Below are 27,285 nucleotides of genomic sequence, written 5' to 3' on the forward strand. Positions count from 1 at the left end.
CTAGATCTGAATTTTCCACTGCTCTTTGCTTGTGATCCATCTCCAAAGTGCTGGTCAAAATGGGGAATAGTTCAGATTTAAAGGTGGTTTTGAAGCATCAGGCATTGGGTGCAGACTCCAGCCTCCATGGACCCCTGGTGCTGTGAATTAATTCCCTGCATGGAGTAGAGCCGGTTGTTTCCCGTTGTCCTCAAGGTTCCATCGATGTTGGACAGACAATTGCATGTTCTCAGTGGGCAGAACAGCCAGGCCCTGCCACAGCAAAGGAGACAGTCTGTGAGCAGTACCAGTGACAGGCACATGAAGAGTAGCTTCAGTAGCAAAGTCCTTGTGAGAAAGCCCGAGTTCTGCTTGGTGGAAAGATGGATGGGTGTATGGAAATCTCTCTCAAGTGCTGTTTGTTACTGGTTGTGCTCAAGGTCTCTGCTGTGAGATAGTTGATTTGGGCTGTGTGCCTGCCTCGGGCAGATGCACAAGAGGGTTTTTTTTTTTTCCTCCTTGAATCTCAACCTACATAGGATGCACAGGACTGACACATGAGCACACGTGTTCAGCTCGTTAGGCAGACATGGCATATCCAAGGCTGACCAGCCTTGTGCCAAGAACATCATGGAAATCAGCCAGTTGCTTTCGTTGACACTGCTAAAATAGTTTCACTTCACAGCACCAAGGCAAAGCTGAAGTGGGGAGTAAAGCAAAGAGCCAGGAGTGATGAGACAAAGCGGTGCATTACCTTTTCTGGGGTTACTTGCTGTGTACTTGTACCTGAAACCAGCCTGTGCACTGAGCCTGGGTCATGAAGCAGCTCCAGTGTGATGTGTTGAGCTGCTGATGAGCAATGAGGGTTGGTGTGGTGTGTCTTCACATTTGTTATGTGCAAACTGGGTTTGGTGCCCAGTGAGTTGATTTTCTGATGTGTTTCTTGCCCAGCTATCGCTGCCTGCACTCACTTCTCAATATTCACTTTTAAGTTCCTTGTGGCTTCTCAGCAGCAAAGTCCTGGTGCTAGCCGCTTTCATCCTTCACTGGAGTCCAAGATGTGCTGCTTCAGACTCACTATTTGGCTACTCTTTGCTCCATCCTTGCCTTCCAGATGGTGATTCTTGTTTCACTGGGTTGATGGCTTGGGAATAGAGTTTTGGGGTTTTTCTTGGTATTCTCAATCAATCATGTGTAGCACTGAACTTCAGTAGTGTACAGCTGGTTTGCAGTGAGGTCTGGGGCTTGCCGGCAAAGAAACCAGTGAGCAAAAGTCATATGAGTGGTGTTGGGAAGCGAAGAGGTCAGTCAATGTGCAAACACACTTATTAGGAGGACAGAGCATGGTGAAGAGCACACTTAACCCCCTGGGTCTGAAATGGTTGACTCGTGGTTTATCCCTTTTCAGTGTTATGTGAAGTACTTGCCACTGATGTTTACAGATGTTTCTTAATGGTTGAGAGGAGGGAGAGCTCCTGCAGTGACTCGGAGGCACTCTCTGACTTTGTTGGGTTTGTGTTGGATGGGGATAATGGCATGGTTGGGCTTAGGAAGAGCCATTTTGAGAATGCCAAACGTTTGTGTCCAGCGCTGTATTTCTGAGGCCTCATTCAGCAGCAGGTTGGATTGCAAGCCTAAACAGAAATGGCTTAAATGTTGTACAGGCCTGTGGAAAATTCAGCAGCATTTTGCTGATGCTTAAGAGCAGTGAAATGCTACAGAAGTGCTAAGTTCAGGTGGTTTTTCCTGTGTGTGGTGGTTTGTAGGGTTTTTGTTTTGTTCTGGTTTATGTTGGTTTTTATCCAAAACAGCCGTGATTCTCCAGTATTAAACTGACTGAAGCCTACAACTTCTCATGAAACCACTGATGCTCTTCTAGTATGAAACCGTGAAGTTGTGGCGGAATGACCCCGACTCCTAACGTTTCTGGGGCTAACTGGGATGTGGAGCTAATGGCAGCGCACCTTTCCAGAGGGATTAGAAACAGTGCTGTTTCTAACCCAAGGGATATGGGGTTTGAAATGCAAATGTTTTGGCTGCCTTCCCTGTATCTACTGCTCTTTCACTTTAGGTTATGATGCCCTGAGCTATTCTGTGGAAAGTAATGACAAATGGAGCGGGAGACAGCTACTACAAACGAATGAGGAGAACACGACTGATGTCCCAGAGGAAGGAGGACAGCTGTATGTCAGAAATTGCACTGAACCAGGTAGGAATGAAAGTAACTTCTCGCTCCTCAGTCTTACAGTTGACTTTCTCACCTCCAGATATCTGTACTGGCATCGCCTTTACTGCCACAAACTTGTACTTACTAATTTTTAAGTCAATAAACATGGATGTTGTTTTCCTTTTGTGCATGCACTGTATGGGTACTGCAAATTCCCTCAGTAGCCAGGGCTCAGAGGAGGACTTGCTGTCAGCTGGAATACAGGACAATGTTTAATACATACTAATAGGCAAGTGCTGAGATCATAAGCAGCATGTCTTCTGTGGTTCTTGCATAATAAACACTGTGTGCGGTTCCAGCAGTGGGATTTGCATAGTGACGATGTGTGTTAGTAGGATTATTACCTGAGAAATCAGTAGGTAGTCATATATTTAGTGCAAGTACCTCCATCAGCAGTGGGCCCAAAGAAACCCAGTCTTCTGTAGCTTGAGGTTGGGTTGATCTGCTGATGAGAAATAGGGCTTAGTTTGCAATGTGGCTTTTTCTTCAGGGAGGGACCTTAGCAGGGTCCACCTCATCTCCTTGGCTCCTTGTCCTGGGTTCAGCTTAAACCGTGACACTCCTGTTTTCATGAAACTCGTGTCCCACTTCCTCAGGGATCTGCCTGCAGCTGGGGTTAAGGCACACTGGCACTGGTATTTAACTGTAGGAGAGGAGCTGAGGTGCTTTTGAACTTGCCTTCCCTGAGCCGTGTGGGGCTCTTTGTCAATGTCTTGTACTTGTTCTGAAAGAGCCCCCTCTGTTAAGAGGGGTGTTTCCTGTCCCTTAGTTAAAAGGAAAAATCACTGCCAATCCTATTCAAAAAAACTTTCCATGGGTGATAAAAAAAAGACCAAGATAGGGAGTCTTCAATTTGCATCCAGTCGATTGCATTATTTTTATTTCTATCCAAATAGATGTCATCATAATAGATCACTATTAGAAGAGAAATCTTTATGAGGACTGCTCAGTCATTTCTTTTCAAAGCAGAGCTCGGATGTTGTTTCCTCACAGTTCAGGGAGGGAAGGGAAAGGTGTTCCTCTGCTCTTCAGGACTTATGTAGGTTATGTGTCCCAAGAGAAATTGCAACAAATACAGTTCTTGCTGTGCTTCTCTGCCTATAATTTTTCCTCCAGTATAATCGTTAATAACAGTTCTGGACAGATGGATGGTTATAATCTTTTTAGACAGAAAAAAACAGTACAGAAATTCTTCTTACTCCATTTTTCTTTTGTTTGCATATCTCCCATATAGTGCAGATCCAGTCATACAGTCTCACATCAGCATCTATAGTAATCTTGGTACATTAGCACCTGCTGTCTCACCATCCTCATCAGCACTTTTTGCTGCCTTCCCCAGATGAAGTGGCCTACAGGAAACATTTGGGATTTTATCTGTGGTTTTCCAGAAGACAAAATGGTAATTATTGAGCACATTGTGTAGTGTTTGGGAGAGAAGAAGTAGGAACACATTGGTGAATTTCTATTGTAATCTGAATTGTCATGCCATTACAACAGAATACATTCTGTAATAGCAAACTGACTGAAAGTACTGTAGCAAAGAAAACAAAAGCAACAAAGTTCAGGTCCCATGTGTTGTTTTGTGGATTTCCTTTTGGACTGTTAGGGTAGTGGATATGTCAGTTATTAACACTGGGATGGGTGGCAGGCAGAAATGTTTGAGTTGTCTTGGTTGGACGGGGAGTGGGATGCTGTCTGTGGAAGTTAACCTGTTGACTTCAGTGAATCCCATGTCACTGCAGAACACTTCAGTCCTGCTTTTCAGCACGTGAAGTGAGTAAAAGAGCTGGCAGAAGCAGTGCTGTAAATAGCATCGCTACATTGTCTTGTTCTGAAGGGGTTTGTGCTGTATATGGTAACTCAGCAGGAGAAAGCAAAATGTGAATTTTGCTTTAGGAAGAGTTTCAGAATTTCCCATTTTCACTGCAGCTCAGACTGGTGCGAGGTTTCTGAATCCAGCACAAAATGGATCATGAGCCCATACAGCTTCATCCTGCTGCTCTCTTTCCTAATGCTAAGAGTGAAACAGCCATTCAGGAGATGAAATACGATGGTGATGGAGCTGAGGTCCGTCTAAGCTACACAAGGTTAACTACTGCCACAGCAGGTTATAATCACGGTCTAGTTTGTATTGAAGGGAACCTTAAAACTCATGCAGTTCCAACCCCCTGCCATGGGCAGGGACACCTTTCACTAGAGCAGGTTAGGATGAGGAGACCTTTGGCATGGCTCCTAACAGCATCTTTTGTGTTCAGAAGTGTAGAAAGGAGTAGGGTGATTCAAATCAGTGTATGGCTCTGACACTAATGATAGTTGCTGTTGATCAGAGCTGATAGAAAGGTTGATTCCACAGGCTTTCAGGGCAGCACAGTCTTTCCATGGCCAGGTTAGTGCTGGATGAGGCCCCTGAATGGTGTTCAGCTCTGAAGTGACTATTGAAAGAGACCTGAACGAGTGCAGCAGTGGAGAGGTACAAAAGCTCCCCAGGCGTGTCTGCATTTGCCTTCTCCAAGTGCTCGCCTGTACAGTGCTGCTCAGAGAAATTGGGTCAGTTTGGCTAAAATTGTGATGTTGCTGAGCACAGCCTGCCTGTGGTGTGTCACACAGCCCTCGGGTGCCTGTTATTACTTGGGAATCAGCAGAGCTTAAACCTCCTCAGGATCCCCACAGGACGTGCACTCGTGTGCATTTGGCCTTCAGGTGCTTCTCCGTGGTAAGACTGGTAGGAAAACACTGCCTGAAAAGATGGGGTAATTTTCCTGCTTAGTTCCAGAATTAAGTTGCACAAACACCTACAGCTCGGCAAAAGGGAGTGTTTAAGAAAGCAGTTTCACCTCCTCTGTTGGGGAGGGAAATGAAATGCCTCGTTTTGAAGTGTTCTGTGGGTTTTTGCAGCCCTTGGTTTTTGCGGTCTGTTGGCAGTAAACACGTTTTTACATGCTAAAGGAAAGATTCTTTTTCTGTAAATGCATGTGGATTGTCAGGAAGCCTGGCATCGCATTTCTGAACTGCTGGGTTTAGTTTCTAATGGTTTAGCCAGTGGGCTGTCTAGTGGCATGTAGTCATCAGAGCTGCTCCAAACGGCTTTGCCCACTTTTCATTTGAAACATACATTGTAGAAATATCAGAGGGGTAAAATGGACTGAATGCAGCCTGAGGATTTTTTTTTCTGTGTTTTTTTTTGGGTTTGTTTTTTTTTTTTGGGGGGTGTTTTTTATCCTTTCGTAGTTTTCCACTCTGAAGCTGTTGCGGCTGGAGTGACAGTGTGGTCTTCTAGAGCAGGTACCTTCAAAGCACACTGCTCACTGTGTGCTGCGTAGCCTCAGTTCACTGACCCCTGGGGAGTTTGAGCCCTGCAGTAGGGCTCTGGGAAATAAATCTGGCAAGGCTCAGTCTGGAGGGTGGCTGCTCCTGTCTTGGGATAGCAAATAAGAGGGGACTGTTTGCTTTCAGAAAGCTGTTGAACTTGGCTGGTGCAGTGACGACGTGGTAACCTTTCTGCTTGCACCCTTGCCCTCTCAGCACTGATGGAGTTGGTGGTGTGCATCTGGCTTGGTTAAGGTCCAGCTCTGAATGACTGGCTCCAGAAGCAGTTACAACCTGGTACTCGGCTATGGATGATGTGGGCAGGAAAGAGCACTCCTGAAACAGTCAGGGATATAGCAAGGCATGGTGAATGGATGAGATGAAATCCCAGCCTCAAAGTACTCCTGTCTTTGCAAGTATACTAGATGCTGTGGGATCTGAGTCCCTGTCAGAGTGCTTTGAAACGTCAGTTTAAGCCTCACTGCTGTGTGCCCTGTTGGCAGAAAGAAGCTGAGGAATATTCATTGTATGCTCTGCCCCGCCCCTGTGGCTGTATTTGGTTGTGTTGAGCATTTGTGAATGCAGAACTACAAAGCAGCCTCCTTTCTTTTCCGAAGAGCCTTTGGGTTCTCATCCCCTGTTGCCTTGTTTTCCAGCCCTGTGTTCATATCTACTTGATATTTGGGTGTTGAGGGTGATGGAGACTTCTCCATGTCCATAGGTAATACAGACTTCTTGCCTCTTGTCCTTTGTATCTGGAGGTAAGGTGCCAGTCTTGGACTCTTTCCTAATCATCCTTCTGCTTGTTGCCTCCGTAAGATACAAGGAGTGGTATCTTTACAAACCTGGGGTTTGCTTTAGTGGAGTGCGGATGGGATCCTATTTCACTTGGGATGGGAAACAGGGAGACACAGAAGACAAAATTCATCTGGAATTTTCCTGGAAAGATGCTGGAAGTAGCTGTTGGCAGAGTGAGCAAGGCTGCTCCTGCTCCACTGCTGCCGAGGTCAGGAAGTCCTTCTTCACCAGCAGATTACAGTATGCTCTGTGAAGAGTGATTCCTCCTCCCTTCTTTTTTTAACTCCTGTCTGAATCAAAATGCAATTAAACCCCCCCAAACCAAAATCCAGCAGAACAGTCACTTTCCCTCAAGCAAAAGTAATTTTTCTTAGCAAAAGGAAAATGGATAATTTGTTTCTGTTTGAGCAGTCACAAACCCTTGCTCCCACTTGTTGAAAGGCTGCAGAAACCAACTGCTGTAAGTTTAGTGACAAACTGTGCTTACAGGATATCACAAGGATGTTCTTCCCTCCCTCTGCTGTGACAGCTTTGTGAAGTTGACAGGAATTTGCTCAAGCTGCTGCTCCCACACTCTGCTCCTGTCTGTTGATTGCTGCTTTCCATTCTGCCCTCTACAAAGGAAGACTGGACTGGGCTCAGTGTGTGATTCCTGTCGAACCAGGGCTGAGAGGACTCCTGCACACCATCATCCACTTTCGTTTTGTTTGCCCTTGTTGGTGCTTTGCAGACAAGGTTGTCGCTTGTCCCAGGAGTCCTATTCCTGGGCCTTGGGGTCTGCAGCGTGTTCTCCTGTGGTAACAGTGCAGCCATGAGGTCTGGTGCTCTGGGAGCAGGGGTCAGTCACAGCGATGCATCGTTGCTCTGGGAGGCTGCTGTGCCCCTCCTCGTGCCAAGCAGCACTGAAAGGCTTCATCAGCTCCAAACATAAAGCATTCAAAAAGCTTGATGTTGGGTTGGAAGCTCAGAAATAAAACCAAACCCCATGCCTGCTGCTTCTAGGTTTGTGTGCTGGCTCGGAGGTGAATTATCTTTTCCTGCTGTCAGGAAGGAAAGATGTCCTTTTGCCTGGAGCAGGGGCTGAAGTGGTGATGCTGTCACCTGCCCTGAGAGCTGGGCTAGGGCACAAACGCCAGCGCTGGCAAAGCTCCTTGGCTGACATCAGCTTCGGAACCAAGCGTTGTCTTTGTGCAGGCTGCATGTCCCTGCAGTGGGTATTGGCTGCAGGGAGCCCGTGGAGCAGCTGCTGGCTGGGACAGAGCTTTTGCCGGCCGAGCCTGCCTGCTTGGGTTGATGGAAGCATTGGGAATGGTTTTTCTGTTCGCACGTGTTGGCCATGGGCTGCATACAAAGGCAGCAAGTGCAGGCAGTTACAGCACTGGGCTTGAGCACATGTGCCCGACTCTCCTCTCATTAGCTCTGTGGATACATCGGAGCAATGTCTCCTCTCTCGATGCTCTCTGTACGCGTCAGAGCAATGTCTCTGCTCTCAGTGCTCTCTGTACACGTCAGAGCAATGTCTCTGCTCTCGATGCTCTCTGTACACGTTGGAGCAATGTCTCCTCTCTCGATGCTCTCTGTACACGTTGGAGCAATGTCTCCTCTCTCGGTGCTCTCTGTACACGTTGGAGCAATGTCTCTGCTCTCGGTGCTCTCTGTACACGTTGGAGCAATGTCTCCTCTCTCGATGCTCTCTGTACACGTCAGAGCAATGTCTCCTCTCTCGATGCTCTCTGTACACGTCAGAGCAATGTCTCTGCTCTCGATGCTCTCTGTACACGTTGGAGCAATGTCTCCTCTCTCAATGCTCTCTGTACACGTTGGAGCAATGTCTCCTCTCTCGGTGCTCTCTGTACACGTTGGAGCAATGTCTCTGCTCTCGGTGCTCTCTGTACACGTTGGAGCAATGTCTCCTCTCTCGGTGCTCTCTGTACACGTTGGAGCAATGTCTCCTCTCTCGGTGCTCTCTGTACACGTTGGAGCAATGTCTCCTCTCTCGGTGCTCTCTGTACACGTTGGAGCAATGTCTCTGCTCTCGGTGCTCTCTGTACACGTTGGAGCAATGTCTCCTCTCTCGATGCTCTCTGTACACGTTGGAGCAATGTCTCCTCTCTCGGTGCTCTCTGTACACGTTGGAGCAATGTCTCTGCTCTCGGTGCTCTCTGTACACGTTGGAGCAATGTCTCCTCTCTCGATGCTCTCTGTACACGTTGGAGCAATGTCTCCTCTCTCGATGCTCTCTGTACACGTCAGAGCAATGTCTCCTCTCTCGGTGCTCTCTGTACACGTTGGAGCAATGTCTCCTCTCTCGATGCTCTCTGTACACGTTGGAGCAATGTCTCCTCTCTCGATGCTCTCTGTACATGTTGGAGCAATGTCTCCTCTCTCGATGCTCTCTGTACACGTCAGAGCAATGTCTCTGCTCTCGGTGCTCTCTGTACACGTTGGAGCAATGTCTCTGCTCTCGATGCTCTCTGTACACGTTGGAGCAGTGTCTCCTCTCTCGATGCTCTCTGTACACATCAGAGCAATGTCTCCTCTCTCGGTGCTCTCTGTACACGTTGGAGCAATGTCTCCTCTCTCGATGCTCTCTGTACACGTCAGAGCAATGTCTCCTCTCTCGGTGCTCTCTGTACACGTTGGAGCAATGTCTCCTCTCTCGATGCTCTCTGTACACGTTGGAGCAATGTCTCCTCTCTCGATGCTCTCTGTACACGTTGGAGCAATGTCTCCTCTCTCGGTGCTCTCTGTACACGTTGGAGCAATATCTCCTCTCTCGGTGCTCTCTGTACACGTTGGAGCAATGTCTCTGCTCTCGGTGCTCTCTGTACACGTTGGAGCAGTGTCTCCTCTCTCGATGCTCTCTGTACACGTTGGAGCAATGTCTCCTCTCTCGGTGCTCTCTGTACACGTCAGAGCAATGTCTCCTCTCTCGGTGCTCTCTGTACACGTTGGAGCAATATCTCCTCTCTCGATGCTCTCTGTACATGTTGGAGCAATATCTCCTCTCTCGATGCTCTCTGTACACTTTGGAGCAATGTCTCTGCTCTCGGTGCACTTAGAGGTTTTCTTTTTTTTAATTTATTTTTTTCTTGCAATGAAATAGAATTGATTTTCCTGCCTGGAGAAAGGTTTAATCTACCTGATGTCAGTGCCAGGGTCAGTGTGCCACCAAATGGGTGCCATTGGTGAGAACTTCAGTGACCAGCAGATCCTTGGACTTAGCAGGGAAGGGTTATGCCAAGAAATGTTTTTAACAGGGAGGAGCCATTTACCATTGCAGAAGCTGGCAAGGGGAGTGGAAAATCCAGCATCTCTTTCCTATTCAGAATGAGGAGGGTATCTTTCTCAATAACACTCTGTGTCACGTGGAGGACACTACCAGGCACAAAAAGAACAAATAAAGGAGGATAAGCAAGGATGACTCTTCTTGCTTTTCCCAGGGAATGTCCCCAAAAGCAATTTGTCTTATTTCAGCTTCTAGGACTAATGTGATGTTTTAGTGAGGTGTGGTGGTGGTTTAACAAAGTGGCCATCAGGTCATGGAGGGGATCCTGCCCTCTGCTGTGCTCTGGGGAGACCCCCCCTGCAGTCCTGATCAGCTCTGGGGCAGCAGCACAAGAGGGATGTGGAGCTGCTGGAGCGAGTGCAGAGGAGGCCATGGAGATGCTGCGAGGGCTGGAGCAGCTCTGCTCTGGAGCCAGGCTGAGAGAGCTGGGCTGGGGCAGCCTGGAGAAGAGAAGGCTCCTGAAGGGGAGACCTGAGGGCAGCTCCAGTGCCTAAAGGGGCTGCAGGAAACCTGGAGAGGGGCTTGGGACAAGGGCCTGTAGGGACAGGCCAAGGGGAATGGCTTGAACCTGCCAGAACAGGGGAGACTGAGCTGAGCTCTTAGGCAGAAGCTCTTCCCTGTGAGGGTGCTGAGGCGCTGGCCCAGGGTGCCCAGAGAAGCTGTGGCTGCCCCATCCCTGGCAGTGTTCAAGGCCAGGTTGGACACAGGGGCTTGGAGCAAGCTGCTCCAGTGGAAGGGGTCCCTGCCCATGGCAGGGGTTGGAGCTGGAGGAGCTTTAAGGTCCCTTCCAACACAAACCAGTCTGGGATGCTGTGACACCAGCTGGGTGATGGTGGTTGGTAAGTGGCAGGTGGGAGCCCTTGGAAGCCAGATGTTCTCACACGTTGTGCTGATGCAGCGATGCACGAGTGGGCTGAGAGCTGCGGTCCTGCCCTTCCTACCACTGCGAGGGGCTGCATGCTGCAGTGCAGTAGTGGAATGATCACGCACAGGAGCCTCACAGTGCCCCGGCATCTGGGCTGGCGATGCACATGTATACACATGTGCACACATGGTGCTCCTTGGCTGCCAGTGTCAGAACATCAGCCCCAGGCTCATTGGCACTGCAGAGCTCCTTGCTCTGGGCTTGCTTTGTGACTTGGACTTGCTTCTGTGTTTGTCGCCCTGCTTGGCTGCTCTGGTGGTGAAGCTGAGTGAGGCACGTGGTTGAGTCAGCCTTGGTGCTGGTTTGTGACTGTGCCATGGATTTGCTGGCGTTTGCTTTTGAGCTGTGTCTGTGGGAGTGCTGGGTTGTAGGGCCTCTTTGAAACGAGAGGTGGTCACAAGTACTTTCTTTAAGACTTTAGTCGGCAGCAGCCTAAGCATCACTCAGTGACACTGGTGTATAGGTAAGCATACAACAGGACTGTACCTTGACCACATGTTAAACAGGAAGCTTGAAGCAATTGCTTTTTGCTGGGTATTTGAAGTTTCTGAACTGATCTCCAAATTGTGCAATTCCCTGGAAAATGGAGCTCCCTGTGCACATGCAGGAGGCCAGTAGCAGTCTTTTTGCTGAAATTTTGCCAGTATTCCCATGTGGTTATATGTGTGACTTCAGGAGCTGAAGATCATAGGATTACAGAATGGCTTGGGTTAGAAAGGACCTTAAGGTCATCCAGTTCCAACCCCCTGCAATGGGCAGGAACGTCTCCCACTAAACCATGTCACCCAAAGCTCTGTCCAACCTGGCCTTGAACACTGCCGGGGGTGGGGCAGCCACAGTTTCTCTGGGCACCCTGTGCCAGCGCCTCAGCACCCTCACAGGGAAGAACTTCCTTATATCTAACCTGAACTTCCCCTGTTTCAGTTTGAACCCATCACCCCTTGTCCTGTCACTACAGTCCCTGATGAAGAGTCCCTCCCCAGCATTCTTGTAGGCCCCCTTTAGACACTGGAAGCTGCTCTGAGGTCTCCATGCAGCTTCTCTTCTCCAGGCTGAACAGCCCCAATGTTCTCAGCCTGTCTTTATATGGAGAAAAGTACTACAAGCTCTGTGATTAAAATCAAGTGGTGGCAGTGCTCTTTCCCAGTTCATCCTCAGTGTGTTCTCTTGCATTAATAAAACAAAAGAACCGGAGAAGGGAGGGGAGCTGAGCAGGAAAACAACAAAGTAAAACCCAGATCCCAAGACCAGCATCACCTCTATGGTCTGTAGGCAGAGGAAGGGTGGTCAGCTCCTGTGAACTCATAGTGCCCTCGTCAGAAAGCTGCTGTTTGTTTTTACAGAATACATCATTGTACGGGTATCAAACCACTGTAATTAAACTACTGCTTGTTCAAATAGAAAAGAATCTCATTAGACCCATTGGCTCCTGGGTTATGAGTAGTCAGCCTCCAGACCTTGGCATGGCAGCTTGGCCAAGATGTGCACTGGTAGTCTGCAAAATCTCACCTACTGGGACTCATTTGCTTAATTGGTGATACTTATGACTAGCGTGTTCCCATTGTAATTGTTTCTGTTGGAAATCACTATTGTCATATGCTGCTATGCAGTAGAGGCATTGCAAAGTGTTTATGGAAGATTTGTATGTCATGCTGGGTGTTCAGTGAAGAACACCAAGGGATAATTGACTGTTGCTACCGAAGAAGAATGTTAATAGTATTGAGAAATAATGACAAGACAAAAAAGTAATAATCCTGTAGAGAACACGGAACAGATCTTAATGTGTACACCTGCTGCTATCAAAGGCACAGGAGGACAGCTTTGGAGAGCCAGTCAGAAGCACAACCCAGTTTGCATGGTAGCTTTTCCTAGCATCCCATTTATCTAGTCGGTGTTCTGCTGTAGGCTGCCAATGAGCTTTACTGACAAAACCTGAAATAGGGAATGCTGGACCTGGGTTTGCCAGCCAGGGGAATTTAGCAGTAACAGTGGTGGGAGCACACAGATGCAGTACCCGCATAGTTCAGGTTCACATCTGGTACCTTGAAGAGATTGTTTAGTGCAGATCATGTCTTACTGCTTCAACACTTTGTTCCTCTTTTCATCCCTGTCCCTCCAGCTCCACAGCCAAGTGGATTTGCCAAAACCCAAACCTTAGCCTCTTGTATCTCAGTGTTTTGCTAACAGTAGGCTGCTTAGTTATTCAGTGTTTGAAGTACTATGCGAGGGCTTAAGAGAGAGAGGTACTCAGCTGTGGGCCATGCAAGATAGGCATAGATAGGGCTATGGCTTCTGATCTCTCTTTCTAGTCTTCATTAGGCTGTAATGAAGTGACCCACCTGCAAGCTGCTAGTGACCATTTAATGGCCTGTTTTCTAGGGATGCTGATCCAGCAGCCTTTGACTGGTGCTAACCGTTGTCTAGATGTGAAATACTGACTCTGGTGCTACCGCTCATGGTGAGAAAGCTTTGCCTTATACGTGCTTATACTAAAGATCTATGAGACTGGTAACTTGAGCATCGCAGTGCAGGCACTGGGCTGCATCCCTGCTGGGAGGGAAGGGATGCACAGCCGTGGAGGGAGGGTCCGGGCATGGAGGAGGGGATGCGTCACTGAACACACATGGTGGTTGTGCATGGAGAGTGATGGCTGGAGGGCACCGTACTGGCGTGCTCGTCCTTCGGCTGAAGGGACATGGAGCCCATGGAGCTGTGCCTGGAGGAGCAGCTTCTCATCCCTCTCAAAGATCAAAACACCCTCATGGCCATCCTTGGAGTGAAGCCTCTGGTGCCCTAGGACACGCACACTGAAGCATGCTGCCTGTGGGTATCCTGGTCTAGAGCGTGCTGAGAACTTGGAACTGGTTTTGCTGTTCTATGGACTTGCCAAACAGGTAAAAAGTAGACATGGAGAGCACTTACCTGATGTAAAACTGCTCTCTTTTATCCCTGTCTGAAGTTCTTTTCAAAAACAGTTATCAGTCTGGATAAAACACAGGTTTCGAGCTGTGAGCTTGTGGGGTTCCAGTCTTATTTGATGGAGTGGCCACAGTAAAAATAAATGTAGTTTTAAGAAGAAAGGAAAAATGAGGTAGATCACGGCCCTTTTGCATTGGAACTCAAATATTCCCTGAACCAGCTGATGGATCATGTTTGCACACATACTTCATGGAGGACAAACAATTTTTCAGCTACATCATCTCTGAAGAAGCTGCCTACTTTATCTCTGGAAAAAATGCAGGTAGAAAATATCAGCATTCTTCAGCACAAAGAGGGGGGAAAATACTTTCCTAAGTACATTATCAGCCAGTAACTGCATTTATTGTAGCAAGAATCCATGTTGAGTGTAATGGCGGTGGATGGAGGGCCTTTGTGTCCCTATATCTTTATTTTTTCCCCTCTGAAGTGACTTTAAAATGCCCAGAAATTTTCTTAGTTTTGTTTTCTTGGGGGGCTTTTGTTGGTTGGTTGGTTGTAGGTGTTTTGTTCTTTCTACCTAGAGGAGTGAGACTTGAACTTCCTTGAACTTCTAGCAAGCTTGGGCTGCCCCTTTGGTTATATTGTGTTGTGAAAAAGGTGGAGGAGAGGTTTATGATACTGAAGAGGAACAAGTGCTTCCAAGTATTTGCATTTAAAAGACGTTAGGAAGCAACACAGGACTTGAGACATGAATAGATATCTTTCTAAAAAGGGTTTTACTTCTCTGACATCTGAGGATGCCAGGCAGCTGGAGTGCATCACATCACTCTAGTAGTTTGAGAAGTCTTCCAAGAAGCCCAAGACCTGAATCTCTAAGGAGGAGGTGGACAAGTTGTTGAGTCAGGCTTTCTTCTTTTGAAGGGAATGCTGAGTAGGAGAACCAGGACTATTGCAGGTTTTTGGGTTGGCAGCTTGGAAGAGCCACTGTGGGCCTCTGCTGATGCAGGTCCATGCCAGTGGTGGCCTCTTGTCCTGCCTGTATGCCGCAGGCTCCCTGGGTCATCTCTGTGCCTCGGTGGCAGAATGGCACAGCTCATACTGGCTGGCAGCACGGGCCATGGTTGGGCTGTCTGATGACTAGCACACTCTAAGGAGTTAGTACTAGGTAAAACCTGTAAATTTCTAGTGATTGTGTTCATATGTTCTGGATTGTCTGAGGGTGCTGAGGCGCTGGCCCAGGGTGCCCAGAGAAGCTGTGGCTGCCCCATCCCTGGCAGTGTTCAAGGCCAGGTTGGACACAGGGGCTTGGAGCAAGCTGCTCCAGTGGAAGGTGTCCCTGCCTGTGGCAGGGGTTGGAGCTGGAGGAGCTTTAATACCCCTTCAACGCAAACTGGGATTCAGTGATCTTCCTGATCAAATCAGTGACTGATGCTTACTTGGCAGATGTGAGCTGCTCAATGCAGTGTGGCCTCAGGACATTACTGAGGTACAAATAACAGCTCACAGCTACAGTAAAAGTAAAGGTGTACCAGATGCAGATGTTCTAGATTGGCCAGATACCAGGATAGTTGATTTTTTTACACACCTGAATTATTATTCTGTCATGGTAAATGTAAATTGTCCACTTAAGCATTTAAAAATATATTGCTGTGTTTTTGTGAAATGTCACGATTCTCCCCAGCATCCTTTTCCCACCAAGTCCCTATTCTGTGAACATGCTTCCTGCAGGGTTTTGTTGTGATGCTGGTTTTCCCCCATGAGTGACACTGGCTTTTAAACCGTTCTGGAGCTCAGAACAGATGGAAGCTCTCCCAGAGCTGCAGAAGCCTGCAAGCCATGGCTGTGCTGCAGCATGAGCACGGAGCTGGGGACAGGGCTTCTGAATCACTTCTGTCTCCTGACAGTATGAAGAGACCAAGTTGTTCATCCAGGGGCAGACTCTGGGCAGATCTTTAGGTGGTGTGTGACAGGCTCTGCTGGCTTACATCAAGTGATGGTTTAGCCCTTTATGAGACAAAGTATTCAACATCCATTTGTGCAGGTAGGACAGTCCCTTGTGTGGAACTGGGGCAAGGAGGGTTTCCTGTAGGACCACAACTGGGTATCCTGTGCCACCGCATCGTTTCCTCCTTCCTAAAGCAGGGGAGGGATGTGGCAGCAGCATCTGCAGCTCCAGCACTTGGTGATGCCTTTCGGCTTTGCTGTTGTGGGGGTTTTGTTTGTATCCAGCCAATCCTACTCTCTGTCACAAGCCCAAAGCACCAAGGAGAAGTGGCTGGTCCTTGGTGCTCTTTGTCATCTTGTAGGTGTATTTTGCTCCTAATCTGGCTTTCAGTGATCTGCTTAACCTGTGTACCTTCCAGCAGCTCACAGAATCACAGAATTAGTAAAGGCTGGAAAAGACCTTTAAGCTCATCCAGTGCAGCTGTTCCCCAGCACTGCCAAGGCACTGCCCATGGCACTGAGAGCCTTGTGTGTGAACACTTCAGGGACGGTGATTCCACCACTTAGTCCAGCCTATTGCAAAGTTCCTCTAGTTTGGATGCCTGTGATGGTTTGGGTTGATGTGTGACTTGCAGGACTGTGCTGGCTTTCACTTTCACCCTTGTCAAAACAAACTCTTGTAGTTGTGCAGTACCCTAAAACCAGCCCAAACGTCAAAGCAGAGGCAGACGTTGCCGGTGCAAGGTTAGAGGCTGAAATGTAAGATCGGCCTTTCCGACATCACCTGCTTTCCCTGCAGCCTGCAGTGGTGTGGCCATCTTGGCGTTGCCTGCAGGGACCCCTGCACTGTTCAAGGTGGCTTTAAAAATGAAAGGAAAATGTTTGGGTTTTAAAAATAAATTTTGCAGTTGTGATCCCCGGGGGTTTGGGAATGGGGTCATTGGTTTGTGCCTGTAACATCCACTGTCCCTGCAGCGGGCGGTGTGCTTCCTCTTCCCGTTAAAATAATGTTACATATGGTTATGTATCTTGAATTACAATCTTCAGGTGATATTGGTTTGTCAGTGGTTTAAACCCTCTAATTCTGGTTCGGGTTATACAGGGTTAGATACTCCAGCTCCAGCAAACCTCCAAGAGTCTGCTTTGACGTTTCCTGTGCCAGTGACTTGTTTTTGTTCAAAGTTTCTGATTAAATCACATGGAGGATGCTATCTTTTCTAAGCAAACCAATGGGTCATGGGGTTTTGCTTGGAGTCCAGAGGAGGAAGGAAGTTGACATGGACAGGATGAAAAAGGGCTGTTGGAGAAGCGTTTGATGGTTTATAAGCCGTGGAAAAGGGAAGTCTGGGTTTGAAGTGGAAATTGAGTCCTAGCTGTAGCAGGTTCTCTAGCTCAGGTGATTTTGTGAGGGCTTATGCTATTTTAAAGGGTGACTTCAGTGAGCTTGTGTTGAAATAGAAAGTGCTTTAAAGGATTCTCAGATTTTGCGAGGTTCAGCGTAGCTCAGAGAATTATCTGTTGGATTTGAAGGGTGCTGGCTGTGGAAGGCACTGCCTTTTACTTGTACTTTAAACTTGGGAATAGAAAACCTTGGTGGTCTATGACGTAGGCTGTGCTGTCGCTGTAGTTCCCATCTCCTGGGCCAGGCTCTGCTGTGCCTCTTCCCTGTGCCTACAGCACACTTGTGTTACTCCTGCAGGCGAATGGACACCTTCCCCATCCCTGGCAGTGTTCAAGGCCAGGTTGGACACAGGGGCTTGGAGCAAGCTGCTCTAGTGGAAGGTGTCCCTGCCTGTGACAGGGGTTGGAGCTGGATGAGCTTTAAGGTCCCTTCCAACCCAAACCAGGCTGGGGTATGATATGATTAAAGACTTGTCAGTGCTGAGTGGCCTCTTGTTTAATGCACAGCCACTGCCAAGGTGCAGGAGATGATTTTGGAGGGGCTGCTCATTTGCATGGCCATGGCACGGGCACCACAGCCAGGCTTCCATCGAAGGAACCTTGCTATCAAGTGCCAGCCCAGGCTGGCGGTAGGCAGGCGCAGGAGCAGCTCTCCTGCCATGACCCCTTCTGCTACTGCAGGTCTTTCAAGGAGCCTTCACAACATGAGTTTTGTCTTATTTTAAAGCTTTTTTGTGTTGCCAGAAGGGTAGAAGGAATAAGCCTGATAATGAAGAAAACCAGCCAAATGGTTGTAGGCACGTGCTTTACGGTTTGGTGTGTCTGTGGTACTTGCAGGTTGAAGGTGGATGTGGAAACAAGGGCCTCAAGCCTTGATTTAAATCTCAGTGCCTTCAGGGGTGAAAGCTAATGTAACTCCAAGATCTGCCCCAGGACAAGTCTTTATATTAGAGTTTCTGGTTTAAGTTTGTTATTTTTGAGCTAATACTGTTAAAGAAGAAAAATAACATCTGGCCCTCTGTTACCAATTTGATTTTTGTTGCTTGATTTTCAGTTCTTGCCAGTAGTAGGTATTTAAAAATCAAAGGTCCAGATTTTCTGCTGATGTGAAGTATGTCTGGCTCCATTGACTTCACTGAGCTTACACTAGTTTTAAATGACCAAGGATCTCATGCAACATCCTGAGTCAAGATTTAATGCAGTCAGGATGGAGTCTTTATCATCTGTCATTTGCATTTTAAGTAATGCTTAATTGTATAGTTTTTATACACAGACACGTGCATAAACTCACTTATGCACAGAGTAATGGATTTATATATTAATGCTGAAGCAGTTTAATTGAGTGTGCAGCAGTGGGTAAAATAAAAGTATTTAATTAAAATGGATTTCTTTTTTTCCATGGATTGCATGAAGAATTTTCCAGATTAGATATTGGTTACCCACATATGCGAGCTTCTCGTGATTTCCTTGCCGTCCCCATTAGGAGATGGAAGAGGGGTTATTTATCATCCCTGGCAGTGTTCAAGTCCAGGTTGGACACAGGGGCTTGGAGCAAGCTGCTCCAGTGGAAGGTGTTCCTGCCTGTGGCAGGGGTTGGAGCTGGATGAGCTTTAAGGTCACTTCAACCCAAACCAGGCTGGGATTCTGTGGTTTTCTTTCTTGGTTTCAGGATGAGTGGCTCTTTTGCTGCCTAGTGCTGGTGGGCTGTGAGCAGGGGGTAAGGAAGAGAGCTGCCACTTTGGTCCAGGCTCTTCAGAAAGATGTGCATTCAGGTGGGATCAGAGTCTTGTGCTAGCTGTGAGAAAACCACTTGGGAAGAGAAGTCCCCTGTGCTGCTCTCCCTGCATCCATAGTCGCTAAAGCGAGTGGTTGGAGTTTTGGCTGCAGTTTGCAGCATGGGAAGCCTCTCTGTGTTTCACGTTTGCTCAGCCAAAGTTCATGGAAGGTTTTCAGAAGGTTTTTTTTATTTCTATCCCAAATTTCGATACTTCAGGAGATTGCCAAATATCCTAGAATTTCAGGGTAGCGTCTAAAGGCCAGAAGATACTGGTACTTCTGTGACAAGAGCAGCACTTCTAGGGGATGTTTTGGGGTTACCTGCACAGCAGTGGCTGTGCATCCTGCTGGAGGAGAGAAATGCTTCAGAACATACACACATATACATGTGAATCACTGAACCCCAGCCCGGTTTGTGTTGAAGGGACCTTGAAGCTCCTCCAGCTCCAACCCCTGCCACGGGCAGGGACCCCTTCCACTGGAGCAGCTTGCTCCAAGCCCCTGTGTCCAACCTGGCCTTGAACACTGCCAGGGATGGGGCAGCCACAGCTTCTCTGGGCACCCTGTGCCAGCGCCTCAGCACCCTCACAGGGAAGAGCTTCTGCCTAAGAGCTCAGCTCAGTCTCCCCTGTTCTGGCAGGTTCAAGCCATTCCCCTTGGCCTGTCCCTACAGGCCCTTGTCCAAAGCCCCTCTCCAGGTTTCTTGAGGTCCTCTTTAGATGTTGGAAGACCCTGAGCTGTATACATATATCTGTATACATAAAAAGAGAGATGGGATTAAAAAAGAGCAGTTGTGACCAGTATATGTGTAACCCAAGATAATTCTGAGCCTGCATCCTGATTAATACAGAACCCACGCTCCTGTTGATGGACAGGCAGGTACTGATGGGTTGAATGACAACTTCTTATTAGCACTCATTAATCATTAATGGTCTGACTAGAGAGTTAGCTTCTGTGCTGATGTGCTGATGACTGACTTTCAGGTGACCTGAGCACTGTGATGCTCTGTCCTTCCGCAGCTGGGCAAGCTTACCATGTCCTGGCTTAGTGACATTATGTGCTGAAGCCTCTTGGTAATTACCCACCACACCAGCTTCATCTCCACAAGGGCTGTTATTAGTCATGAGCAGAGATGCTGTCTTCCCATCACTTAATGGGTGGGAGAAGAAAAGGAAAGGAGGAGGTGATAATTGTTTTGTGTTAAAACAGAGATAATTCCTGCTATAGAATTCCGATAGAAAACAACGCAGCCATTCATTATTCATCCTCACAGCTCAAGTGTGCATGGGCAGAGTGGATTCAGGGCTTCCCTTGGGCTGGGCTGTGATGAGGCAGTCGCTGGAGCCTGCTCTGAGCCCCTGTTGGTGGATGGCTCCCTCAGGAGGATGCTGTCCTGGGGTCTGTCAGGGCAGATGCCACCAGACCTGCTGCTCCATCAAACCCAACCTGTATGTGAGCCACGTGCCTTGCGGGACCCCTGCCTGTGTTCCTGACAAACAGACACTCATCCGGGTGACACTACTGCGTCAGCACCTCTGAAGAGGGCTCTGTGCTAGGAAGAGAGGTCTGATCAGGCTGCAGGTCTGTCTGACACTGTCTTCTGGCTCCATCTGTGTTTAGTGCCATGCTTGTGGGCAAAAATGCCACGATGGTGTGAGATGCATTTCCCACTGGGATTTGTGTCGATGGGCTGAGTGATGCTCCCCTGGCATACTCTTGCGTCTCCCTGTAATTTGCAGTGTGAGAAGTCAGTGGCTGGTTTCTCTGTATGAAGTACCTTGTCGTGCTTTATGTTCTCTGGAAATCTGAGCATTTTCTGAGCCTTGTGTGAGCCTTTGGCACCTGCAGCCCTGTATGACCAGAGCTCTGCTACTGACCTGTGCCTGTTGTAAGGATGTCTCTCTGGCAGGGGGATAAGAAAGGAAATAAACCCAGGTTTGCTGTGTGGAGGCATCAGCTGGCAGAGCTGGTCTAACACAGCAAGCAGGACTGAGGGCGTCCTCTAGGGCAGTGGGTTGCTGTGAGGACCCTTGGTGAGGCTGGATGCAGGGATGCAGCAGCTTTCTGGTAGCCATAGTAACCATCAGGGATGTGGTGGTAACTGCTGGCATTCCTAGACCGACGGGCACGGAAAAGAGGTGGAAATGAGTGTGGCTTCAAGGCCAGGCAGTGAACTAACCTGCAGGTGTGAGTAACATCCCATAGTGCCTGGTGGGGATGCCCAGATGCCTGTGTTGCCAGGGGTGTTTCTGGCACACCCTGGGATGCCTCCACCCCAGGCACGTGGGTCCAGATTGATGGACACCTATGGATCAATGTCTGTGACTGGGGAGTGTCCTTTCTTGTTGCCTCTTTCACAGATCTGTTGAACTCCTCCTTGAAACTGCCCTTGTGTGGCTCAGCAGTGCCTGCTCTGCAGGCAGGGCTCTTGGTGCTCATCTTCCCCCATTCAGGTGGGATGATAGGGCTGGGTTTGTCTCTGCTCCTCCCTGAAGCAAGGTCTGGAAGGATGTGTCTCCAGCAGCACTGGGGTCTGCGAACACCCCTCAAAGGTTGGGGGTGCGCAAGGGGTCAGCAATGCTCAGAAGAGCCATGGGCAAGGGAGTGCAAATAAACAAATACCACTACATAAGCTTTGTCTTAAAGTGAGATTGTGGAAAACCTGCTGAGTCCGAGACTTCTGTGAGTAGTGCTGCGCCTGTCCCCTTCGCCAGTACCCAGAATTACAGATTTAACCAGGATGCAGGAGCTGACAAATGCTTGGACTGGGCAATGGAAAGTTCCACTGAGCCACCACTGCTCAAGTTGCTGGGGGAAGCTGCAGTGGTGAGATGGAGCCTCCATGCTTGAGTTAATAGGATGTTATGTTCTGCTGCACTCGGGTTTCTCCTCTGGATGTGTCATTCTTCACTCCCTTTTTCTTTTTCCTAAAAAAATTCCAAGTGAAGCTGTCGTTCACAGCCAGCACATCTCCTGCTCTGCCTCCACTGCATCTATGCAGAATGCGTTGGGATTGAACCACTCTCTGCTGGAAAAGACTTTCAGAGGTACTGAACTTACCTTTGGCATAGGATGAATGGGCGGAGTAGCACGGTAGTGAGAAGAGAGCCCAGCAACCCACCGCTGAGTTATGTGTCTGTTGTTGCTCATCACCTGTGCTGCCAAGTACCCTTGAACCTCTTGGTGGTGATTGGGGATCACTGGAGGGGGCCTCGGTGCGCAGGCACCATGTGTCCGTCATCCCGAGCGCATGTGCACGCAGTGTGAGAGCATGAGCCTTGAAGAGTAAGCTCAACTGGTTTTCCCAGTGACAGTGCCAGTAAAGCTGGGATTGATGTTTCCCTGGCAAATTTGTCCAAGTAGGAAATTCCCTTCTGTTTAGAGTATAAATCAGGATCAGATAGCCTTTTAGGAGAGTGTGCTGTCACTCAGTGTTTCCCATCCTATTTTGATGTTGCAAATCCTTGACATATTCCCAGTGGAGTTGCAGACTTGCCTGCAGCAAATTCAACCAGAAGAGAAGACTGGTGTTGCTTTCGCTGCCTTTCCCAGCCCCACTGAAGCAGGACATGGGCCCCCAGGCCCTCCCCAGCCAGCAGGTGACAAACTGCTGGGTGCCCAAGCACTACCGGTGAGGACCTGGTCCGAGCTTTGCCCCAGCGTGTTTTCTCTGTGCACCCTGCCTATGAATCCAGTGCAAAGAGAGTGCTACAAACCTTGCTGGAGCTCGATCAAGCAGAGGTGTGATACGGTTAACGCAAAGTCTGTTGCCTCATTTCAGAGATATATTTGCAAGCAGATCAGACTTAATTTACTGTCTTATTTTTCTACTCCCACAAGAGTAGTGGAAGAAACACATTCTTTGTTAGTTTTGTCTGTAAAACTGAGAAATATATGCGCTGTTAAAATCATGTTGCTGTGATCAGATGTACAGAAAACCGAAATAAATAAGAGGTTTGTGCTTGTGCTTTGAAGGTAATAGGCTGTATTCCTTGTCAGGCTTTTACTCTCCATTGATTACTATGTAGGTGCTGTAAACTGCAGAAGAGGGATGTTGTACAGCATGCAGTACCCTGGCATGTATATCCCTTTTGAAGAGATGGGCTGTGGAGGCTCAGGCATGGTTTGGGTTTATGTTGCCTGTCTGATGAGCTTTACTGTGCAGCAGCAGTGTCTGGGGTGCTCCAGTAGGTAGAAATGAGGTCGGCTGAGATTCAGGGCAGACAGGAGCCAACTGTAAGATAGAGGCTGCTTCCAGCACAGTGACTGACCTGCAGAGCCCTGGATTTGGTTCTCAGGTCATTCATCCTTATTTCTTGATGTGCTAACCAGCAGGCACAGCATGGCAGTTCTGCTCATCTAAGTCAGAATGTGACGCAGGCACGCAGCAATGCATTGGGATGTTGTGTAAAGTCTGCAAACTGTTTCCATAGGGGTGAAAGTGATTCCAGAAAAGTCAAAATTCTTCCCTCAGTTGCCTGATCAATTGCTTCTTTGTGTGATATCATTTTATTATAAAATTTACTTGAATTTTAAACAAAATTTGGGTGCCTGCATAGGCACCTGATGGCTTGGTGTGCTCTTCTACTTTGGTGCTGAGCAGAGGGTTTGGAGAGGGCTCTGCAGCAGCACAGGGTGCTGCTGCGTCTGCTGCAGCTTGGGCACTGGTGTGTTTCCATGTGAAGGTGCCTGTGTGCAGCTACTCCAGGTACAACGCAGCCGCTTCCCACCCATGGAGGCTGGATGTCTGCTTGGTAGCAGGAGAGCAAGGCCTGAGCTTTGATAGCAGCACAGCCTGGTTTGTGTTGGAAGGGACCTTAAAGCTCCTCCAGCTCCAACCCCTGCCACGGGCAGGGACCCCTTCCACTAGAGCAGCTTGCTCCAAGCCCCTGTGTCCAACATGGCCTTGAACACTGCCAGGGATGGGGCAGCCACAGCTTCTCTGGGCACCCTGGGCCAGCACCTCAGCACCCTCACAGGGAAGAGCTTCTGCCTAAGAGCTCATCTCAGTCTCCCCTCTGGCAGGTTAAAGCCATTCCCCTTGGCCTGTCCCTACAGGCCCTTGTCCAAAGCCCCTCTCCAGCTTTCCTGCAGCCCCTTCAGATATCTCAGAGCAGCTCATCTGCAGACTCTCCCATGTGCAGGTTGATGGGTGGCTGCAGAAAAATCTGTGGTGCCTGAACTCCTCTCTGGGATTGCTAAAGCAGGCACTGGGCAGGCTGAGTTCCTGAAGCTGGAGATGAGGATAGCTCCATCGTGGTTTTTGGATGGAAATACTTGGCTTCCAGCACTGGCTGCCGCTAGTAACTTTGGAGCCCCATTAAATCCTAAAGCAATGAAATGGATCAGCAAAGTGGGATTATTTTTTTTTTTCTTTTGTGAGATATTTGCCAGCTGTTGTTTATGGAAAAAAACATCCAAATGCTGTCTATGAGAACTGGTTTTTAGGTTTGTGTTTGGGGCGATTTATACATTATGCATTAGCATGGGACACCAAAATATTTATTTACCAGCATGACTATTTAGAGGAAGAATGACTGGGAAGCAGTGAAAAGTGGTGATGGTTTAGCCGGAGATCCAGCAGGACCTTACCAGTGTTAAAAATGGTTCAACAATTAAATTGTCAGGGAATAAGACAATAAAATGGCCTTAGAAATCACTTCAGCTGGGTTGTCAGGACTAGCTCCAGTTGGGTAATTCCCCTGTTTTGCTGGAGGAACTGGTTTCATAGAGCCCAGAGAAAGAAGGGGGAGATGTTGAGTGTTTCGTAACAGGGTTGGCTGTGTTTGGAAGAAGCTGAGCAGGGATGAGTTTTTCTTTGGTTAAGTTTGTTGAATGATGTTTTTGAGATAGTTCTTTTACAAAGCACTGTTCTGAGAATTCCGTGCTGCTTTGTGCCATTCCCTTTTCTTTTTGCTTGCAATGAAAGAATTTTGATTAGAGCTCTTGTTAAGCAGCATGTCCTTGTTTTGTACGAGGCATGTCACAGGAATAATGCTGCTATAGAAGGAGGCCCCAGACTTGGAGAAGTTAATTATATTGCTTGCTGATTGCAAAGAATTACCACCAAATGATAGTTTATGAGCGCTGGGCTATCTTGGGAACAAACTCTCTGAGTGGGCTGGAGCACTGCAGAAATAAGCAGTGCAGGGAAAACAAGTCCTGGGTCAGAGCATCAGTGTCGGAACACTGCTATGAGTGAGGAGCCGGGGCACCATGGGAGTGGGCTGCACTCGCACTGCAGCATGTGCTGGAGTGAGCTCCTTGGGATGGGGCTCAGCCATGCCCGGAGCCCATTCCCTGTGTGACAGCTCATGTGTGGCTGCTCATGGGAGCTCTCCTGATGCTGTCATCTGAGCCCTGAGGAGAAGGACTTGGGGTGTTGGGTGAGGAGAAGCTCCCCATAACCCAGCTTCAGGGTGTGCTTGAGCCCGGAACCCCTCCCATGTGCTGGGCTGCACCCCCAGAGCGTGAGCAGCAGCTCAGGGAGGGGATCCTGCCCCTCTGCTGTGCTCTGGGGAGACCCCCCCTGCAGCCCTGATCCAGCTCTGGGGCAGCAGCTGGGATGTGGAGCTGATGGAGCGAGCTGGAGTTCCTCGTGCTCCCAAGGCCACGTTTGCATCCTGCACTAACATTCACAAAGCTTCATGGGTTTTTTCAACAATGGTGTTTCTCCATGGATGCCCCAAAAAAACCGCAGCAAACAAAACCAGAACCTCAGGACTTGGCTGGAAATAAAAATGAGTTTGAATGAAATGAGCTACCAGCCACCAAACCCAGCTATTGAGCCTGCACAACAGTTTTCATCATGACGTGTATTAAATAGAGGAGTTGCAAACCTTCCTAAACAGAACTGCTGTGAAATGAGGGCTGACCTTTAGCAGCTGCAGAATAACGCAACATCCCCTTCCCTGGGAATGCTGCAGGAGCACATACAGGAAATAGTGATAAATAAGGGATCAGAAAGTTGGAGATTTTTCAAGGTGATGTAGCTCTGCTGGAGCACAAACACCAAAAAGATGCTCCAGGTGGCCAGGCTGATACATTTAGGAAGGGGAGGAGGTGAAAGCAAAGGAGCCACACGTGCCCCTTGTCCTGCTTTCACACTGAATAATGATAAAAATATATGCAGACCTGCCCTTGATCTAGCAGAGAACATAGAACAGTCATAGAATCATATAATCAATAAGGTTGAATGAGGCCTTTAATATCATCAAGTCCAACAGTTGCCTCAGGACTGCCATGTCCACCACTAACCAATGTCACTAAGGGCCTTGTCTACATGGAGGAGAAAGCAAAGCCAAACCACCTTGGGCTTTTTGCCCCAGGGGAGAATGGACAGTGGTTTGCAGTTCTTTTTGGAGGCCTCAGGGGAACTGAGTCTGTTTGGCAGGAAGCACATGGTCACAAGACCACAATCCAGAAGGATTCATGATTGTTCCTCCAGAAAGTGCTGCTCGACACACAGCGTGTCCTCAGATAGAAATGTTTTGATAATGTTTTGGGGGTAATTAAGCTGGAACATGTGTACAACTGTTGAAATCCTGAATGCCAAAAAAGGGAAGCTGTGCTAGTCTCAAATATATGGACTCATCACTTAATCTGAATAAATGTTACCATTGTACTTGGAGTTTGTTGCATTGTGCTATAGGCTTTTGGCAGGACTTTCATGAGAGATGAGGAAACAGCAGTCTGTTTAGTAAGATGGTTCCCTCAAGCCTTTTTGAGACTATTCTCTTAGTTTTGCTAAAGTGTATGTGATGCATCCTTCAAAAATCCATTCTGGGTGCTCCAGCCTCCCAGTGGAAACTGCTCTGGAGGGTAAATGCCATGTGGGACAAAGACCAGACCTGTATGTCTCCCTGTGAAGGGTGATTAACCGCTTGTCAAACTGCTGTGGGTCAGCTAGTACCCCCAGCACTGGTGTATTACACTGGGATGTTGCTCTTGTGGTCAAGCTCTGGCAGGAGAAGACAGCAGCTGAGCTGGGCAGCCGCTGTCAGGATGTCCCCGTTGGTGCTTGCACATTGTCCCTGGTCAACCCACCCGGGTCCTTTGACAGTGATGGAGAAGAAATGCCTCTGGAATGCTGGGGCAGATGAAGGCATCAGTGTGGCTGTCAGGGCCACTGGGCAGCGTCCCCAAGCTGGGACACCCCAACCTGTCTCATCATCCCCTAGCCCTGTTCAGTGCCCTCACTGGGGCTGCCTGGTCACCCCCATTTCTGTCTGTTTTTTCCTGTGCTAGTCTAGTAGGAGCCATTCTCACCCCCAGAGCAGGAGTGTTCACAGTCAGGGGTCAAACAACAGAGTGTGGTTAATTGCAGAGTCATTGGTGCCACTTCACCCGGGTGGTGTGAAGAGCAAGGCTCAGTCACCCCAGTCCCCATCCATCCATCCAGCAGGGCTGCGACAAGAGTTGTGCCATGGTGCTGGAGATCTGCCTCTGAGGGCCAGGGGCAGAGCTGCAGGTTAAAGCCTGTAGGAAAGGAGTCAGCGCATCTACTTCCCTGGTCTGTGTAGTTCAAGAGAGAAAAGTAGTTGTGGCCACTGGTGCTTCATTGGCCATAGTTTGTGTGATCTCTGTAACGTCATGATAGATGGGGTGATCCTTGAAATCGGGGCTCAGGTAGATGCTCCCAGTGTCGCCTTATTTTTACATAGGGATCGCAAACCCAGACAAAGTCATTTCACATCTCTGAGCACACAAAATCGGTTTGTA

General features: G+C 48.5%; 1 protein-coding gene across 1 annotated transcript in view; it reads left to right on the top strand.

Annotated features, from left to right (window-relative positions):
* The window catches only part of SLC24A3 (solute carrier family 24 member 3), a gene marked incomplete at its 5' end in the record, with an annotated part of 169,344 nt that overhangs the window by 31,444 nt on the left and 110,615 nt on the right, over positions 1–27,285 (top strand). Inside the window, one exon of the mRNA XM_080614864.1 lies at positions 2,051–2,188. Within this exon, the coding sequence (XP_080470990.1) occupies positions 2,051–2,188 (138 nt within the window). The remainder of the gene's footprint in view (positions 1–2,050; positions 2,189–27,285) is intronic.

Source organism: Psittacula echo, assembly GCF_963264785.1.
Source record: "Psittacula echo genome assembly, chromosome: 4".
NCBI lineage: Eukaryota > Metazoa > Chordata > Aves > Psittaciformes > Psittacidae > Psittacula > Psittacula echo.